Source organism: Neodiprion pinetum, chromosome 4, assembly GCF_021155775.2.
Source record: "Neodiprion pinetum isolate iyNeoPine1 chromosome 4, iyNeoPine1.2, whole genome shotgun sequence".
Taxonomy (NCBI): domain Eukaryota; kingdom Metazoa; phylum Arthropoda; class Insecta; order Hymenoptera; family Diprionidae; genus Neodiprion; species Neodiprion pinetum.
The window spans coordinates 16,519,967-16,539,957 of NC_060235.2; the positions used below are offsets into that span (position 1 = coordinate 16,519,967).

General features: G+C 36.0%; 1 protein-coding gene and 1 long non-coding RNA gene across 6 annotated transcripts in view; one reads left to right on the plus strand and one right to left on the minus strand.

The window, feature by feature from the left end:
- fra (neogenin protein frazzled) overlaps positions 1 to 18,015 on the plus strand; it is a 41,493-nt gene extending 23,478 nt beyond the window's left edge. The window contains exons 2-26 of one of the 5 annotated variants that reach the window (XM_069134951.1): positions 3,974 to 4,142; positions 4,246 to 4,385; positions 4,465 to 4,632; positions 4,730 to 4,852; positions 4,935 to 5,097; positions 5,191 to 5,318; positions 5,408 to 5,567; positions 5,647 to 5,762; positions 6,102 to 6,504; positions 6,593 to 6,743; positions 6,866 to 6,994; positions 8,005 to 8,211; positions 8,297 to 8,585; positions 8,673 to 8,831; positions 8,952 to 9,157; positions 9,240 to 9,395; positions 9,485 to 9,647; positions 9,740 to 9,934; positions 12,547 to 12,676; positions 12,760 to 12,992; positions 13,211 to 13,315; positions 13,550 to 13,761; positions 13,841 to 14,051; positions 14,143 to 14,282; positions 14,363 to 18,015. In XM_069134951.1, the coding sequence (XP_068991052.1) occupies positions 3,974 to 4,142; positions 4,246 to 4,385; positions 4,465 to 4,632; positions 4,730 to 4,852; positions 4,935 to 5,097; positions 5,191 to 5,318; positions 5,408 to 5,567; positions 5,647 to 5,762; positions 6,102 to 6,504; positions 6,593 to 6,743; positions 6,866 to 6,994; positions 8,005 to 8,211; positions 8,297 to 8,585; positions 8,673 to 8,831; positions 8,952 to 9,157; positions 9,240 to 9,395; positions 9,485 to 9,647; positions 9,740 to 9,934; positions 12,547 to 12,676; positions 12,760 to 12,992; positions 13,211 to 13,315; positions 13,550 to 13,761; positions 13,841 to 14,051; positions 14,143 to 14,282; positions 14,363 to 14,461 (4,355 nt within the window). In that variant the 3' untranslated portion in view covers positions 14,462 to 18,015. Of the gene's footprint in view, positions 1 to 3,973; positions 4,143 to 4,245; positions 4,386 to 4,464; positions 4,633 to 4,729; positions 4,853 to 4,934; positions 5,098 to 5,190; positions 5,319 to 5,407; positions 5,568 to 5,646; positions 5,763 to 6,101; positions 6,505 to 6,592; positions 6,744 to 6,865; positions 6,995 to 8,004; positions 8,212 to 8,296; positions 8,586 to 8,672; positions 8,832 to 8,951; positions 9,158 to 9,239; positions 9,396 to 9,484; positions 9,648 to 9,739; positions 9,935 to 12,534; positions 12,677 to 12,759; positions 12,993 to 13,210; positions 13,316 to 13,549; positions 13,762 to 13,840; positions 14,052 to 14,142; positions 14,283 to 14,362 lie in introns of all 5 variants that reach the window. The other 4 variants (XM_046622917.2, XM_046622913.1, XM_069134952.1 and 1 more) reach the window with 4 other exon arrangements.
- Positions 17,795 to 19,869, minus strand: LOC124217414 (uncharacterized). Its single transcript, XR_006882821.2, has 2 exons — positions 18,940 to 19,869; positions 17,795 to 18,783 (listed from the first exon to the last, which is right to left on the minus strand). It is a non-coding gene; the product is annotated as an uncharacterized lncRNA (long non-coding RNA).
- Between the last annotated feature and the right edge of the window lie 122 nt (positions 19,870 to 19,991).

Consider the following 19,991-nt stretch of genomic DNA (forward strand, 5'->3'; position numbering starts at 1 on the left):
TTTATACCCTATAGAGGTGTAAAATACATGTACATAGGACCAGCGTGGGAAAGAGATTTTAACAAAATTAGGTTACCATACATCTAATAAGAGAAATTAAAAGAGAAAATAAAGACAAAAGAAGAAATAAAAGGACTAATAGATTTAGGTGGTAAAATAATTACTTCAGTCCGACTAGCCAGCTTCTCAACTTCCTTGTTACAGTATTTTTTTTGTGGTTCAACGATTTAAGATTATTATCCAATTTATTGAAGTATATCATAGCAGTAATGAGACTGCTTCTATAATAGACTTGCTTTTTGATGTTAGGGAGAAGTGTTTTGTTTCTAGTGTTTGAGTTAGAAATATCGAGGTTAGATTTTAAAATTGTATAGTAATGTAATAGTGATTGTAAAATGTAGGAATCTTTGAGACACAGGGGTCCTTTAACATTATGGTTGATCAGCACTATTTTTCGGAGCTTATCCTGCAGTTTTTGGAGAGGCGCTATAACGTTTGCATAAGTTCCGCTTACTCCCATCTTAGATGACAGTCAATGATTATACCTAGATATTTAAATAATACAGATCTATTTACAGGCAAATTATCTATCTGAATTTCGTTCTCAGAAGGGACACTGTCTATATTATATCAGGGTGATCCTTATTCAGGGTGTTGACGAATTTTTGCCAGACCATCCCCCAAATCAACTTCAAATAATTCGAAAACAATCGCCTAATTTTTTCAGATTTTTACATCGACACGAAGATAATCCGCATTGTGATCGAAGTTTCTTATGGAAATTAACATGGGTAAAACTTTTTTTCTCAGTATATATTTTAATGCAAGCGTAATAATGTTCCAAATAATCTGTAACCGCGAGGTTTTGGTGACAATCAGTGCTACTATCTGGGAAAAAATACCCATCATCGACGAGGCAATCTAGACGAATTGCACAACCTCGAAACCTGACTTTTTTTTTATTTAGAGGATGTGCAATTCGTCTAGATTGCCTCGTACGATGATGTGTATGTTTTTTTTTCATATAGTATCATTAATGCCGACTAAAACCTCGCAATTACAGATTTTTTGGAACATTATTACTTTCACGATAAAATATATAGTGCGAAAAAAAGTTTTTCTCATGTCACTTCCATAAGAAACTTCGATCACAATGCGGGCTATCTCAGACTTGCTGTAAGAATCTGAACAAATTTGGCAACTCTTTTTAAATGATTTAAAATTGATTTCAGTGATGGGGCGGTAAAAATTCGTCAACACCCTAAACAAGGACCACCCTAATATATATTCCAAAAGTCGTAAAAACTGTTTTGCTAATGTTCAGAGAGAGCACATTATTAGCTAACCATATTGCAACTTCATTGAAATAGGAAGAAAGCAAATATTTCACTTCTTCCCATGTGTTACCTGAGCATATTACGACGATATCGTCGGCATAGGCTATTACGTTAGTATTCGGAATAATTTGTAACATATCATTTATGGAGATAATAAATAATAAAGGACCGAGTACAGTTCCTTGAGGGATGCCGGTTGTTACGATGCTAACATTACTTAGCATATCATTTGTTCTGACGATTTGCTCGCGATTAGTTAGGTAACTATGAATGAGAGTATTGGCAGTTCCGCTCACTACGTACAATTCAAGTTTTCCAAGAAGTACTTGATGATTAATCGTATCGAATGCTTTTGCCAAATCCAGGAAAGCAGCTACTGTGGGTTTAGAATCGCTAATGTTTGCGTAAATTTTGCCTAATAGTTGCGCTATCGCATTTTTAATTCCAATATATTTTCTGAAGCCAAATTGACTACCAGATATTGTGTTATATTGGTTGAAAAAATGTACAAGTCTAGCGTATATAATTTTTCCATATATTTTGGCCAAATTGGAAGTAAGAGATATTGCCCTATGGTTCGCCATTTCATGAGTAGAGCCAGGCAACTGCTAGGAAAGATTGCATCACTAGTGGTCTTGTAATTTCTAGTCTGAACAAAGAAAGAATATGGCTTGAACTGAACGAAGATAACAATAATGAACTCCTGCGTGGCTATTATAAACTATATAACAAAATATTCACTAAATTGGTATCTCGAGCCAAGCAAATGCATGAGAAAAGGATTATTGAAAAAAATATCTACTAATACTAAAAAGTTGTGGGACTATATAAATTATAAAGACAAAGAAAAACCCAAATCCACCAAAGAAAACAAAATTAATTACTTGATTGTGGAAAACAAAAATATTTCTGAATATACTGAAATAGCTAACTCCCTCAATGAACACTTCATTATAATTGGTAGTGTTTTAATTGCCAAAATAAAAAAACCTCTAAAGTCGCATAACGAACAAAACCGGAATCCTATATCTATATTTATTAAACCTACTTCTAGCTTAGAAATTCAAAATGTGATATCGAGCATGGAGAATAGGTCTGGAAACATAGATACATAAGTGTCAAAATCTTGACCTTTAGAGGACGGGAAGACCCGTATAAGGGGGTGACGCATGATCGAAACTTTACCCATGATAGTTTTAACATATTATATATCTTTTTTATACATTTTCTGAAGGAGACCAAGAATCCCAAATCCCTGCCCACTAAAGGTCAAAACTCTTATCTAGATATCTAAAATAATTGTATTCCACAATCTAAATGGCCTGATACCTTAAAAAAATCCAACATAGTTCCAATATTTAAAGCTGGCTCTCCTCATGAAATGCCGAACTATATTTCACCAGCAATTTTTTAATCATGCGCATACAATCAGGGCCGAGTTATCCAGCACGCCAACCACGCCATGGCGTGGGCGCGCAAGCTGTCTGGGGGGCACCCGGTGTCTGAAGTTTTTTTTAAAAATTTTTTCTTTGTTTGAAAAATTTGTACAAGTTTAAAATTTTTTGAATTAAATCAGCTACTCACGCAATAAGTTCAATCTGAAAATACTCTTATAATCTCTTAAATATACAAGAAGCAGGAAGATCAATGTGAGTATGATTCAATGATCCCATTGCTCCTTAACTTCACAGGGCGCAGCCAGTTACATAAAAATGTAACCCAGCTTCTCAACTACCTGGGATTTAACTGAGTCTATATAAAATACTTTCAATCCCTCAAAAATCCAATAACCTTATTGAAACTGAGCTCTATACTGAAAAATTCCATGCTAACAGCAACTTGCAAACCTAAAATGCCCCAGGGAATGCGAGTGACTGCGATTGATTTGCCGTAGGGGTGCCTCATATTGGAATTCGGCCCTGCATACAATAAAGCCTAGACACGATGAAAACAGCCATGAAGATTATTAATCAGTAGAGAAAATAGCATCGGACCTGAGAATGTTCCTTGTGGAACACCAGAAATCTTAGTGAATTTTTCATAAAGTCAATTATTAACGTTTACTGTGGCTTCTCTATTAGTAATGTAATCTGCTAACCATCTAATTGCATTCCTGCTAATCGGGAATTATTTTAGTTTTTTTTTTTAAAAGAATTGTATCATCACCCAAGTCAAATGCCTTACTTAAATCAGTATATATGTGATATATATAAGGGGTGCTAATTTTTATGGAGTTAGGGAAATCAACCCATGAATAATACGATGTTGCGTTGCTCTGAAAACAAAGTGTTTATTTAATTATTTTAATGTCTTATTTACACTATGTACAGTAACTCTTACCTGATAACAAAGAAACGACAATTAAAATTTATTATTCAATTTGTCGATCCCTTTTTACAAATTATATTGATACTCTTCACTTTCTCTCACTTGGCTTTCTTTATAGCCCATGTGCTTTTATTTAATCTCCAAAACTTCTCTCCACCGTAAAGGACGGTCTTTGCCTTACTCGCAGAGGAGCGCGACAATATTCAAAATAAAGAAATACATTTTCTTTACATACATATCACATCAATCTGGTTATTTCTACTCAATCTCTTAATATTTGATCAATACCCTTTCTTCTTTTTTTCCAGCTATCGGGAGACACGGATTGCAGCTATTAGTCGAACCGCAGGATGTGGTCGTAGAACAGGGAGCCGAAGCTCGATTGGATTGCGTGCCGAATCAATCACTCGGCACCCCGACCATACAATGGAGGACAGATGACGGGCAGCCTATCTCTTTTATAGGGGATAGTTACAGGTATGTGAAAATTATTGAAATAAGAATTGAACAAGCGAGCAAGTTCTTCATCTTCTTTTCATAGATTTGACAAATTCATAACATTTTTTCTCCATTATCACAGATCGCAGCTGGAAAATGGATCTTTGTATATAAGCAGCGTTTACGCGGGAAATCCTGAACTCACAGGAGGCTATCAGTGTCTCGCTTCCATAGATGAAGTCGGTGCCATTGTATCGCGGATAGCTACTATTAGACTTGCCAGTTAGTAATGAGAAATTCTAAGATGAATCTTTTGAAGCCAAGATCCATTCGTCCATTGATTTTTACTTTGTCAATTCAGGTTTGCCAGGGTTCGAGAGAGAGCCACAAGACACTATGGTTTATCCGGGCCAAGTGGCTTACCTAAGTTGCGTTCTCCCGTTATCGGCGAGTCCTTTAAAGATACAATGGCTCAAGGATGAGCATCCATTTTCGTTGGACGAAAGCCGAATGACCATTTTACCGTCAGGTAAGATTCCAATACTAGTCACTGTAGTAGAAATTAAAATAAATTTACTCGAATCTCGAATTTCTCTCATTTAATTTTTCTCCAATTTGTTTTACAGGTGCTTTAGAAATAGATCACGCACAACCGCAAGATGTCGGATCGTACAGGTGTAATGCGAGTGGAATTGGGCAGCATAGACTTAGTAACAAAGCACAGCTAAATTTATTGACCTCTGACATTGGTATGTAGTACATTCTCTTCTAAACATGCAAAATATGTGGTAGGGAAAAAATATTTATTACCGTTTTAACGACTTTTCCTAGATCAGGGACTTACAGCTCCTGTATTTGTTGCAAAACCTTCGGAGCATGTTGCTATCGAAGGGACGACTATTACTTTGGAATGTGCAGCTAATGGCAACCCAAAACCAACAATTCTTTGGCTCAAAGATGGGATCGCAGTTGATTTGGCACCGCTCGATTCAAGGTGACATTATTTATTCGTTTGAATATCGTAGGATGGGATCTTGGAAATTCCATCTCATTCTTTTTTAATGCCTGGAATGTGATTTTGGCTCAGGTATCGAAAAGTAGCTGCTTCCAGTCTCATGATTACCGATATCAAAGAGATAGATCACGGATCGTATCAGTGCAGGGCAGAAAATGTAGTCGATGCCCTGGACGCGGTTGCCGACGTCACGGTGCAAGGTAGAAATAATCAATACAATAACTGTCCATAGATTAAACCTGGTGCAAATGGGGATTGCAGTAGTAATTTCACTCTTTATTTGTTACAGTTCCACCCAGATTTATCAAAAAACCTGAGGACCGAATTGCAAACGAAGATCAGGATCTGGAATTGGAGTGTGAAATATATGGAAAGCCAGAACCCAAAGTAACGTGGTTAAAAAATGGTGAAAAAATTACGCCGAGCGCTTATTGGCAACTTGTTAATGGGTTGGTTTATTATTTGGTTCGTTGCACATCATTACTACCTTTTTAAGCCATCATGTTATAATCTTCTATCCCTGCACAGTTACAATCTGCGTATCAATGGACTACTGCAACTCGATGCTGGTATTTTTCAATGCATTGGTGTAAATCCTGCGGGTAGCGTTCAGGCTTCGGCAAGACTGTTCATAAATCAGCCGAGTGAGTAGAGAAATTTTACCTAAAAAAAATGGTCACTTTCTTATCCCTTGTTGTTTGTCATTATATTTTTACAATTGAATGAGCAACGTTCTGCCCCAATAACAGATCAAAAGGTTTGAATTTAATTTTCTCCCATCTTTTTTAAAATATTGTTATATTGTACATTGAAGACATTACTGTAAAAGTTTTTTTTGCTACAAACCGGACGTTTGATTTCTTTTATAATTTGAATTTATTTTCGCATTGTTTGATTCATTTATTTTGTTTCTTTTCTCTCTCTCTTTCTCTCTTTCTTCCCGTTCCGTAACTTTTTCGCTGCCACTAACAACGAACCCTCAGGAAAAGTTGAAAAGCGTAAACCGTCAAATCCTAAACACCCACCGAAGAAAAACCTCCATCGACAGTTGTACAACAACACGTGGCAGCACCCAGACACGTTACTGGGCGAAACCTTATCAGCTTATACCCCAAATTCTGAAATATCCATAAGTCCTTCGGACGATCCCGCCGACATATTGGGCATTATTAGCAATCCTAAATTCCCGCTGATTCCTGAACCCAATTTTATAGATGAAACCGATACCCTGGATTTGATCGAAGGCAGCGCACCGTCGGCTCCAAGAGATCTAAACGCTGTTTTAATTTCAACAAGATTTGTTACTCTCAGGTGGCGTGAGCCTGAGAATATCAATGGAGATATACAGACATATCATGTTTATTATAAACAGGAAGGATCACCAAGGTAAGTAATGTCGTGTAAATCATTTCAACTTTTTATCGCACGTCAACTTCATCTTTTCATACTTTGATAAATTCTTCTGCTACTCCAGGGAACGCGTTGTAAACACGTCGCAAAACAGATTGGAAGGTGTGATACAAGGTTTACAACCAAGCACAAAGTACCAGTTTCGTGTAGTTGCGCGTAACGAACGTGGCGTCGGCGCGTCTAGTGCCATACTGCATGTAACAACTCAATCAGAGGTAAATGCATGAGAATAATTAGTACATTTTCTAAAGCTTTACATTTTGGAGATGCATGCGCATTTTAGTTGTATTATATCTGATCAATCATTATTTTGTCCCTGTTGTGCTACCAAAAATAGGCCGACGTTCCTGGACCTCCTTTGAATTTGCTAGGTCAAGCGATTAGCAGCAACAGCATTGACCTTACTTGGGAAGAACCATACGTAACAAATGGACGCGTCATTAAATACCTCATTACGTATATAGAGGTGAGTGGAAAATTTTTTTATCTAAATTTATCTAAGAAAAAAAAAAAAAAAAAAGACGATCGAATTCACGTACTCGCTGGGTGGTACCCCCCTCTTGAAGGCTAACAGAGTAAAGGACCTTGGAGTTTTGTTCGACACCAGGTTAACTTTTGTTCCACATATCGAGGTAATTGTTAGGCGTGCCATGCGGATCCTGGGCTTCGTCAGCAGAACGGCCTATGACTTCCAACGTGTGGATACACTAAGGTGTCTCTACCTGACACTAGTTAGACCCATCGTGATGTATGCCTCTGAATTGTGGTCACCGGCATTTGCAAACCATAAACGTAGGCTTGAGCGGGTGCAACATAAATTTTTACGACTTGCTGCGTATAAGATGGGGCGACCGATGGCACATGAAGATCATGATTATCGCACAATCTCCGAAAACATACGCATATCTACCCTGGAATCGTCTCGAAATTTCAATGACTTGGTTTTCTTGCACAAAATATTGGCTGGCACAATTTACTGCCCCTATCTGATCTCCAGGATCACGCTAAATGCTCCTGTCAGGACTCAAAGAGTGGGAAGACCTTTCCACACACAAATAGCTAGAAATGTCATGGAAGCACGATCAGCGATCCGTCGCATTCCAGAAGAAGCGAATTTAGCTCCAGGGATTGAACCCTTCGGGGTCTCAATTGAAACGTTTAAAGCCTCCATTCGCAGCAGAGTACTTACATACGAATAATTAATCTGTTAATTTAGTGAAGCTGTAATTTTAATTTTAATTCTAATTTTATTTTATTTTATGTTATTATTTTATTTTACTTTATTTTATTTTATTTTGCTTGGCTATAATTGAATTTATAAAGTCAGTTAAAAGTGTCGCACACATATATATATTATATTTAATATTTAATTGTAAAAGGGTCTTCCCGTGAATAAACAAACATTAAACATTAAACATTAAATATTTTAAATGCATTTTTCAAACAACAATAATGTTATTACAAATTTTTTCTCAGGGCGAAAGCGAAGGAAAAACTAACGAGACCGTTGAAACGAGGTACAGGCTTCTGAATCTTACGCCATTCACTGAATACAATTTTTGGGTTCAGGCTGTCAATGAAAACGGACCCGGAGCTTCGACCAATGAAATAACAGTCCGAACTCTCAGTGCACCGCCAACGCAATCTCCATACAACGTTACTTTAGAGGCAGCAAATTCTACCGTAAGTGATATTATAATAATTTTCCGAAGCTGAAGCATGTCTACAATTTGGTGTAATAATTTATTGAACGTTTATATTTGACCAGAGTATAATAATACGCTGGGAACCGCCGTTAGAAGGAAAAAATGGCGTAATAACCGGCTATCAGATTCGATATCGTCAGAAGGGCAGAAAGCATTGGACACCTACAACGACGCAGGGGAATCAGAAAATGTATCAATTAAACGGACTGGAGAAGCACGTTATTTACCAACTGAAAATATGCGCATTGAATGTCAACGGAACTGGACCATGGAGCGATGTAATGGACATCGAACCGTACGAAAGAGATTTGGACGAAAGTAAAGTTCCAAACTCTCCGACTAATTTGAAAAGTAAGTTTCTTTACGATTTTCAACATTATTTCAACTTGTTTTCATTCACATCGAAATATGTTTTATATGAAAATTTCCCCCATTTAGCTAAGCCAATGTCAGATTCGATATTCGTTTCATGGAGCCCGCCAAAGGACCAGAACATCAAGGTCCGAGGTTACACTTTGGGCTGGGGAAAAGGATTTCCGGATAACTATACAAAGAAATTAGACAGTAAACAACGCTACTTTACGATCGAATCGTTGGGTAGGCTTTTCTCAATATGTTTAGCAACGTATAAAATTTTCAAAAAAATTGAACACACCACATCACTGCACAGTTCATTTAATCCTCAATTAATTCCTAAACTCACTGTGATTTTAATAGAACCGTTAGCCGAGTACGTCATTGCCCTTCGAGCCACTAATGCAGTTGGAGAGGGAACCCCATCTTACGCCAATGTTCAAACGACCGCGCGTTCGGTTACCGAATCTGTGGCACCTTTGATTCCACCTGTTGGACTTAAGGCCGTCGTTCTTTCCGCCAGTACGATGATGGTTTATTGGACAGATAGCACGCTGTCAAAGAGCCAGGTTTGTTGTTTTCTTCTTTTAATAAAAAATCTGATTCAAGACTATGAGATGTTTCTCGTAATCGGATCGTTTCATCTCACAGTATGTGACTGACAAGAGGTACTATGTGGTACGTTATACCTCTCATCATCACAGCAGCAATCCAAGATACAAATATTACAACTCTACTGATCTGAACTGCATGATCGTTGATCTAAAACCGAACACACAGTATGAATTTACCGTTAAATTGGTCAAGGTGCGTAAAATAAATAATGAAGTGTCAATATTTGTTTTAATGACAAGAAGCAGACTGAAAACTGTATTTCCTAATCGTTGTAACTTCAGGGAAAGAGAGAATCTCCTTGGAGTATGGTGGAGTTGAATACAACTCAGGAAGCAGCGCCCAGTTCACCACCTCGAGATCTCACTGTTCAAAGCGTCGAAGATCATGCGACAGCAGTGATGCTTCATTGGCTGCCACCAAAGCAACCTAATGCACCGATTACTGGTAAGTTTAAAAAAATGATGGGGCGATGTGCATGAAAACAAGTGATTTCATTTGTTGCTCATAAATTGACTGTCATCTCGAATCATACTTAGGATACATTATCTCGTATACAACGGACAACACGAAATGGGACAGGGATTGGAGGGTCGAGGCGATAATCGGCGATCAGAGTGAGATCATGATAAAAACTCTTCAGCCTAGTACGACTTATTATTTCAAAATTAAAGCTAGAAACGCCAGAGGATACGGCCCGTTTTCGTCCTCTGTAGCTTTTAAAACACCTGAGAGTAAGTTTTTAAACATTTTTTATTTCTCACCCCTTTTCTTCAAAAAAGCGAGAAGGAGAAGTTCTTATTTACTCTTTAAGTAGTAGTTTTCTTTTTATTGCCTGTGTATTATACGTCTTATTCGTTACGAGTGGGAGCTTACACAAAAATGTTTTTACATTTGTCCTTGTTCGATCTTATAAATGTCACTTGTACTTATATTTAAAATACTCGATATATGCTTCTATATCCTTATATTACATTTGTTTTTCACTTTATTTAATATTATCTGTTACTCAATAGGGAACCTGCATGCATCTGAAATCTTTATATTCCTTTATTGGACTCGAAAGTAGGATGAAAAATAATGTATTTACCAAGACAGTTTCTTTTTTCGAGCAACATTAACGCTGCAATAATTTTTTCTTTTACACTAATTTTTCTCGGTAAATTTGAACCGGCACCCATTTTGCTAGACCCCTCTATCAGCGCCGCCAGGTGACACGTTCGGGCACTATGCTCGGCTGTAAACACCGTCTGCTCCGAGCAAGCCGGAATCCTAACCTGCAATATTAATATTTGAAGCTCTGAAGCATAGTTGGCGTTGTCAAAATTGTATTTATCTCAGTAAATAACTTTTAGTTTGGTTAAAATGAAAAGACAATAATGGATCCATCAGCTCCGCAACCAAATTTAGATTGGTACATGTATCGTTTTGTACCATCTTGTAAAAATACAAGTTCAACTCCAGAAAAGATATTTATCCGAGTGCCAAATAATGTATTAAAACGGAAGGCTTGGTGCGATGGGTGCGATGCAAACTACATTTACATGGTGTATAATAAAGTTAGGATTTCGGCTTGCTCGAAGCAGACAGTGTTTACAGCCGAGCATAGTTCTCGAACGTGACACCTAGCAGCGCTGATAGAGGGGTCCAGCAAAATGGCTGCCGATTCAAATTTGCCGAGAAAATTTAGAAGACAAAAAATTATTTTCTGGCGTTAATACGGCTCGTAAAAAAAAACTGTCTTGGGGAATTCATTATTTTTTATTCTACTGTCGAATAAAATTAAAATTAAAAAACATGCAACTTCCCTATTTGATTTGAAGTTAGTTAAACTTACAAGGAAACTGCCTGAGGTGTTCCCCCCCGATTTTGACCATTTGAGGATATGTTATTCTTCATCGAAATCTGAGCGACACATATTTTTTTTTTATCGGCGGAAAAACGGTTTAAAGGGGTGAAATCAACCCCCAAAGTTGGGCATCATCAGTGGTTGTTTCATAGTTTCGCATACTTCCAGTTGAGATATTTGAATGAAACCAATTGGAGAATATTTTCTATGAGGAATAATGAAAAATGCATTTTGGGCGGTTATGACGGGGTTGAATGGTCGAAAATTAAAAAATTTTTATACCTAAAAACTATTGTTCGGATTTTAATAAAATTAATTGCATTTGAAGTAGCAGAAAAACACAGGGGACACGTGTTATTGCGTTTTTCAAAATAACGTCACTTAGGGGGTGAACTACCCTTATACACGTGCAGCCGAATTCCCATTAGAATCGCACTATGTTGCTTCAATTCGTCTTATTTAACATTACAAAACTCTTTCTAAGCAACAATTTAGGAGCTTCTTCGTTTCAATAAATTTCGGTTGCATTTATTATAATAAAAACCACTCCCACAAATTACGTTTTTCTGTTGTTTCAAATTCAATTAATTTAATTAAAATCCGAACAACAATTTTTTAGTTGTAAAAATTTTCAACCCCTATAATTTTCGACCATTCAACCCCGTCGTAACCGGCCAAAATGCATTTTTCATTATTCGTCATAGGAATTATTCTCCAATTGGTTTCATTCTAATATCTCAACTGGAAGTATGCAAAACTATGAAACAACCACTGACGATGCCCAACTTTGGGGGCTGGTTTCATCTCCTTAAACCCTTTTTCTGCCGATACAAAAAAATACGTGTTGCTTAGATTTCGATGAAGAATAACATATCGTTAAATGGTTAAAATCGGGGGGGGGGGGGGGGGGGGGGGGGGGGGCAGTCAACAACTCAGGCAGTTTCCTTGTTAGGGGCCATCCATAAATTATGTCACACGAATTTTAGAACTTTTAATACCCTCCCCCTGCCTTGTCACAGGTTGTCACATTTTTAGAACCCCCTCCCCCCTGATGTGACGTCACAAATTTTTCAAACATGCATGTATTTAAAAATAATTAAAATAAAACAGTTATTTTTCATTTTTTTCTTATTTTTATTTATGTGACGTCACAAAGCTTTTGACCCCCCCTGCCCCTTGTAATACTATGTCACATTACGGTGATACCCTCCCACCCCTTAATGAACTCGTCTAAACGTCATAAACCATTCGAAGTTTAGAACTTGTAACCTTTTTAAATATCACAAATATACGTCGAAAAGAAAAATTAATCAAAATAAATGTCTACTTACAATATATTCTATTTCTTTTCCTCTTCATTATTATTTTTTCAAAACGTGAAGTATATATGTCTCTAAATTTATACCACTCTTCAAGTATTGATAATAGATTTTTTTTAACACATAGCGTTATTGTGCGTTTGAAAGTAGAAGAAATAAAAGTTAGGTACTCCAACAGATGGACGGCTTTCGAGCTTGATGATATGCATAATAGTCGGCCTATCCGTTGTTGTCATAACCGGTGTCGCTGTAATCGTTGTCGTCATGTGTTGTCGTCGACGTCCCGAGTCCCCGGATCACAAAAAAGGGTAAGCGAGCTGAAACATCTAAAATTACGAGCAATCGAGTAACAGACGTGTTTTCAACGCTATTTGTTGTTATACCTTTACAGGTACACGAAAGATTCTAATCAGAAAACTAACATTAAGCCACCTGATCTGTGGATTCATCACGATCAAATGGAGCTCAAGGCTCCTGAGAAGTCTTCTATCAACGGCGAAGCTTGCTCAAGCGGAGTGGGCAGCAATACTCTTCCCAGATCTGGTAATCAGGATTACAATCAAGAAAATATGCACATCAATTCAAGCTCCTTGGATAAGCGTACTTATGTGCCTAGTTACATGGGTAAGAATTGAGAAATCATTGGCTGGCTCAGTGCTAGTTTATTTTCAACGTTTATTCTTTGGGCACAAAACCAAAGTACAAACCAAAGATTTCTCGCTTTTTATTTTCAAACATTATTTTCTACACATTCTCAGTTTGCCAACTTTGTTCGTTACTCATTTTCCTTTTTGGTTTTTCATTTGTTCTTTTTTTGTTTTTTTTTTTTGAACACACGTTAGGTAACAACGACGAAAAATGTTCTACCCTAACAAGACAACACAACCGAGGAAGTCATAAACCCAAACTCATTACCCTTCCTGTCGACACTCTTTCTCCGCATCAGCGTAAGTATATAAACAATCGTTTTTCACTTTGATTCGATACATCATTCGTCGGCACAGCATTCACAGACACTATAATTCATATTGTTTACTTTACTTTCCAATGTTTTCGTAATTTCTGCTAAAATGTGAACTGTTTCTGCTGTTCGCTTCTTTTTTTCCGCGGTAGTCGTTTTATTCACTCCTCGTGGGCTCACAGTATTCATAGTCTGGAATTTATGACAATTGTTGTTGCAGCCATCGCCACAGCTACTCCCATTGTAAACAGCAGCATATCACAACCAGCAATTCATAACTCATGCGCAGACGTACCTTCCGTGAGGCCTAATTATCCTCGCACCGCTGCGCAGTATAGCTTGAGCAGAGCACACGTTACTCTGGAACCGACACCAGAGTCCAGCCCTGACTCTTGCAGCATGCCGAGTACTTACGAACCTCTGCAAACTCAGGTAACTATTTCGAGGGGACTCGATTTTGTTCTGCTTTGAACAACAAAACAAGATGTGATCTGAGTGTCCTTTCTTTCAGATTCCCTATCCCCCAGGGAACCAGCATTATGGAGCAAACAGCCAGTACACGTCTGGCGTATATGGCTCTAGTAGCCAGCCTAACAGTACCGTTGGTGTTATAGAAAATGTAAACGCGAAGCGACTTCAGGGACATCCATTGAAAAGTTTCAGCGTACCAGCTCCGCCACCTCAGTCTGCGCCTTCGACCCCTGCTCAACAAAAGCACGGAGGTGAGTGTAGAGCAAACACTGATACCCAGGCTAAATAATGCTGAAATTTTATGCAAGTATTGTTATCGTTGACATCTTTTTTAATGCACAGTTTCGCAAGTCACTGTGAGGCCGACGATATCCGGTAGCCCATACAAAAAACCACCGATCACAACGACACAGATAACAAAAAACAGGTTAGCCACGGTTGTGAATCCGACGCATACGGCTGAAGAGGTCGAACGATTGAAGGTTCGTTCCATAAATTAATGATTTTTAAGCAAGTTTGGCAATTTTTTCACTTCATACAAATGTGCTGTTGTTGATTTTAGCCGTCATACAGCACGGAGGAATTGAATCAAGAAATGGCGAATTTAGAGGGACTGATGAAAGATCTGAATGCCATAACAGCGTCAGAATTTGAGTGCTGAGATAAAGAAGTGTGTTCCTACAAACACGTGCCATCTAAAACCGAAACTGAAATTCAAACTGAAAGAAGAAAGTTGTGATTAACGAAGACATACGTTAATAGCAATAAGGCTATCATCATTCACATTATTGTTATTATTACTACTATTATGCACATCACGCGAGATTCAGCCAATTATCTGATATCGTGGAGTGATTACCTTTTAATAGATATTATTATTATTATTATCATTATTGTGGCGTTGCTCGTTTTGTACTGCGTAGGTAAATCGTACAACGTGAGACACAAACGCAAGAAGAGAAAGAGAGGAAACAGGGCAAGAATTATCATTCCGACTTAAGGGATAGCCTCTTTTGTTATTAACTTTGTTTCAATAAATTCTATATGTATCTACCTATATCCAGTCGCACTTGCCAATTAAAATTAGTTAGCCGATTCGTAATGATTATCATAAATGCAGCTCAAACCTAGAATAAATCCGATAAGATAATTGTTGCACATTGTTGAGGGGGGCGGATGGGAGAGGATTCCATATGACTTTTTACAACGTTATCACGGGATATGAAGTTTTTTTGGAAGTACTCTTGAATAATGCTAATATGGATATACTCTAATTTCTAGGAATTTTAAAGATTTTTAATACACGAACTTTTATGTCAGTACAACATCAAAGAATCTTGAAAACTAATATTTTTGTGCAGTTGACATAATATGAAAACCACGCGTTCTTGCCTTCAGCTTACATCTTAAACTGACGATGAAAGAATCCCTCGACATATGAGAGTGTACATTTTTCCAGTTTTTTTTAAAAACTACATTTACTTTACGTAGGTAATATGTACCGGAATAATATATATTATGTGATACAACAACAACAAAACATGAGAAGAGATGGAGAAAAACAAACCTGACTGCCATGTTTTAGTTTATTTTACCATATATGGTTTATTGTGATATAATCATATATGCAATCTTTACCTAGTTACAGCTACTACACAGTAGAATTTAAGATGATATAGTGATATTGATGGATGAAATTTATTGGAATTGAAATTGTCTCCTTCAATTGACTGATATATTAGGAAGCTTTGGCAACTAACATGCTTCTCAACTCGTAAAAAGTTATTTATACAAGACGTGCATTAACTACTAAATTTTTCCTTTAATTCGCACTTTAGAAAAGTGCGAAGTTTAACAAAATGGTGAAATAATCATTGTGACATACCAACGAAACATACTTATTACAATATTCAACAAACCCTGTAGTTCATCGATTAAACCGTACCGCCCACAACATATCTCAGTAAGGGTTCAATTTTGTCAATCAAACCAACGGATAGGTAGTTCAGATTTCAATTATTATTGCCAAACAATACCCTAACTCAGATTTTTACATGTTTACCGTAATCATCTCAGTCACCGTATCGTGATCTCATTAAATTATTTTTATATTTTTGCATTTTAGAAAATGGTAACAAGTATTGATTCTTAGTTCATTTGGTTAACGGTGAGTGCCAAAAGATCTTATTTTAAACGTAAAAACACGAATTGAGGAAAAAGAAAGATAGAGAGTAATTGATTTTTGGTTGACGTTTATTCGAATACTTTCGTGTTAAAAATGCAGCTTGATAATTATATCGTTCTCATTCATGTGTCCATTTTCTTTTTTGTATATTACGAATCATTACAGTTTATAGCCACTCGAATTCATACATACATTTTATAGTATGATCATCATTAACTTTGTTGATAACATTCTAGCTAACAAAATGGATTTGGGTAGTTCTTTCAAAAGTATCAACCCTAAAACAAGAAAATTTATTAATAACAAAGCTAGACACATATTTTCTAACTCTGTGTACATCGGTTTATTATAGAGTATTATATTATATTACGTCTATTGTATTCTTATTATAAAAATATTAGAAGTTACTACCGAGCCATTGCCTCATAATGGATCTACTATTCGAATTTACTGCCATTGCTGATCGTGCGTTGAATATATCCAAAATACAATTACTGTATAATATGCAGGTTTATATCAATTTGACGGTATTGCTTCACAAGGAATATCGGTACAGAGAAATCTTTTTGTGATTGCCACCCCCCACCCCCCAAAAAAGGGGGTAATCCTTCAAAACTTACGAATTGTTCTCGTCTCTTGACTTGTTCTGTTTTTAATATCGCAAGAAAAACGTATATGTATTTCTTGTGTGCTATTACGAGTTATAATCAAAGGAATAATAATTTATCACTTTTGCTATATGCTTTTATTGTTGAACGACAATTATACATACGATATGCATTTTTGTAACATTTTTACAATAACGTAAGATATATAAATTTTATGTACGATTAATGAAAATACACGCAGAAGCTGTACAAAGGAAAACACTAGAAAAATCACAAGGATCAATAGGATTATGATTAGCTTAGGCACTTTTTCAATTACACTAATAGTATACTATACATTATAATATAAATGTATAGGATTAATCGTTATTCGTAACCAATTGTACGTTATAGACTAATACGTGACATTTCTATAGTGTAATGTCTAAAATTTGCCTTTATGCTGTATCGAGTTTTAGGTACAAAACATTTATATTTCGTACATTTCCAATCTACTTCATCATTATAATGTATTTATATCAATGGTTAATCAAGTAATTAATAATTGATGCGAATTATTTTTAATATTCTAAGTTGAAGTAGTTTTGAATGATGATTGTGCAACTTTTGTGCAAAACTGAGATAATCGACTAACATTCTACGAGCCTATGTCGATGGCCTAACGATGATACTTTACCTTAAACACATTAATTTATGATAGCTTATACATTTATACATATATACACGGTATATTCATGTTGGAGAAATCATAATCATCATTATTATTATCCACGCAACGATGATGATAGTGATAATGATGGTCTCGATGATAATTTTTACTATAAACAATTATTTATTTACCATAAACTCATCAACGGAAAAAGAAAACGTTGACAAAAAGAAATATATTTAATATGTATTCGGTAAAGGCTGGCTGCTTTTAATTACGTATATATATATATATATAACATTATCAATGTTATTACTATTATTATTATTATTATTATATTAGTATTAATAACATTTCACGAAGACTAACTATATGGTTCACAAGAATTAAAGCGCAACTATTTGATGTACATAATTAACACACCACTTTGTAAGTAACTAGTTTTTAACAATAGCCATTACGAAACGTATACATAAACTATTGGCGTTTTCCACACACTGCTCTCGATGCAAACGAGTGCGATTTTCTTCATTTTTAACTCGTATATGAGTGCAGCTACAAGCCAGAAATGTCTAAGCTCGATGCAGACAGAGTGCAGTAAGTGGAAACCGTCATATATTTATATTTATATATATCATAATAATATGACCATCCCCGGAAAAAAATCCCACAAAAATAGAGGATGAAAAATGAAGATGCAACATTCATAACAAGTGTGTGATAATATTTATAACAATTTATTACCTAATAAACGTACGTAATGTTCTTTTAAATATTCTTACTTTTTCTAACAAAATTTCGCCCCAGTAATAATATCAATTTATTTGACTTTGTCGGTGTTTATATTTTGAATAATAACAATAATCAAGTAATTTGTACTTATTGTGCTTATAAATCTTGGAGGGTTTGTCGATCGCTAAATTTTACAAACTGTTATTTAATTCGATTCAATCGGAGGAATAATATTAAAGTATCAAAAAAGATTTTAGTTTCGGAGAGCAATATAAAGGCAATGCTACAAATATGTGTAAATAAAATATTTTTCCTGAAACTATTAATTTCTGGTACAAAAATATGATTCAGCAATAATTTACATTGTAAAACTAGTATAAAAAATTCCTTGTAAAATTTTTTATCGTAGTTTGTTAAAGATGACAATTCAGGGCAGTGGTCGATGTATAAAACGAATATGCAAGTAAAAAGAGCAGCGGAAACGAAGCTGCCAATTTTAAATAAAAAGTCTGTGAAAATGGCTCCACAGAGAGTGGATAATAAATTTCCCAAATCCGTGTTCGAAATTTTGTGTATAGATTAGGTGATACCGTAAATATCCACCAGTCTCACCTTGACGTGCACAACCTCATGTTAATACACATAGAGGACGTAGGAACCTTGCCTACTTCGTTACTGTAAATAATAATCCTCGTTTACAATGCGTCTTCTCTTTCCTCGTATGCGCGCAGAGCCTTGCACATGTTCACAACACTTGAGTGATGACTGATGGTTGCTGCATGCTTGGTCAAGAGATATTACCATCGCACCTACAAAAACACAGAATTTTGCAACCTGTGACAAGGTAAACAGATACTTTAACAAATGATGTTTCACAGTGTGCTTTACTTACAAATTACTTAAACTTTATAGTGACTAGAACAAACGTTACGAGATGTCTGTAAATGTCTTCCGTTTCAACTTACTGTAATCACATCATCTGGAAGCTGTGACATGGGAGATGTCGAAACCGACTGTTAGAAAGGAATAATATTTTACTTTTTTACGTTTTTTCCAAAATTTAAAAGAAAAGAAAGTTTTCAAAGACCCAAAAAAAAGTAACTCAAAAGCGACTGAACAAAATTAATCATGGCCCAGCGATTAAACGAAAATTTCTACCACAGTGTGATTCATTTCATCAGAAATTAGTTAAATTATGTTGCTGTATCCGGTTTTTGCTTGTAGTTTTTCACGTGTATTTTCGCATTACAAAAATGCATCACTGTACACGATATTTAGTAAATGAATGACAAATGGTCAATAACTCTGATTTATGAATTTATTGTCTTTTCGGGCTAAACACTTCGATACAGACATAATAAACAATGTGATCAGTTGATTTCCGAAAATCAATCTGAAGCTGATTTTTCTGCTAAGAATACTGTAATATTTGACAAACAAAATCTAGTCAAGTGGATATCGCGTGGAAAAAAAATTGTGTATCCAAATTTTTCATACACGAAACTCAATTACGACCGCAAAAGTTACTTTCTTGAAAGCAGTGACAAAAAGTAACTCCGTTAAGGGGACCCGGTGGTCTAGAAATTTCAAAAAATCGATTTTTTTTTTTCGATATTTCGAAAGTATAGTATCTTAAGAATATACTGTGAAATTTTCATGCGGAAATTCCCAATATTATAGCTTCTACAGCCCATTCCAGGTAGAGAGCGGTCCGCGCGCTCCTAACGGGTTCAGCACTCGGAGCGCGGCAGCTGTCCCGACCCTTCTCCGCATTTTACCTTTACATTTGTAACCGTTACCTTTACATTTGTACAAACGTGCTCTTGATGCGAAAAAAAACATGCACAAATAAAAAAAGCATCAATGAAATTGGTATAAAAAGAAGAGGAAAAACAAACAGAGTGGACAGTTGAAAAACCAAAAAGTTAAAACACCGAAGCGTCAACAATTGACGAATAAATTATTGCAAGAGCTGTCCACTTATTACGGTCTAGCAATTAGACGTAATTTAGATTCA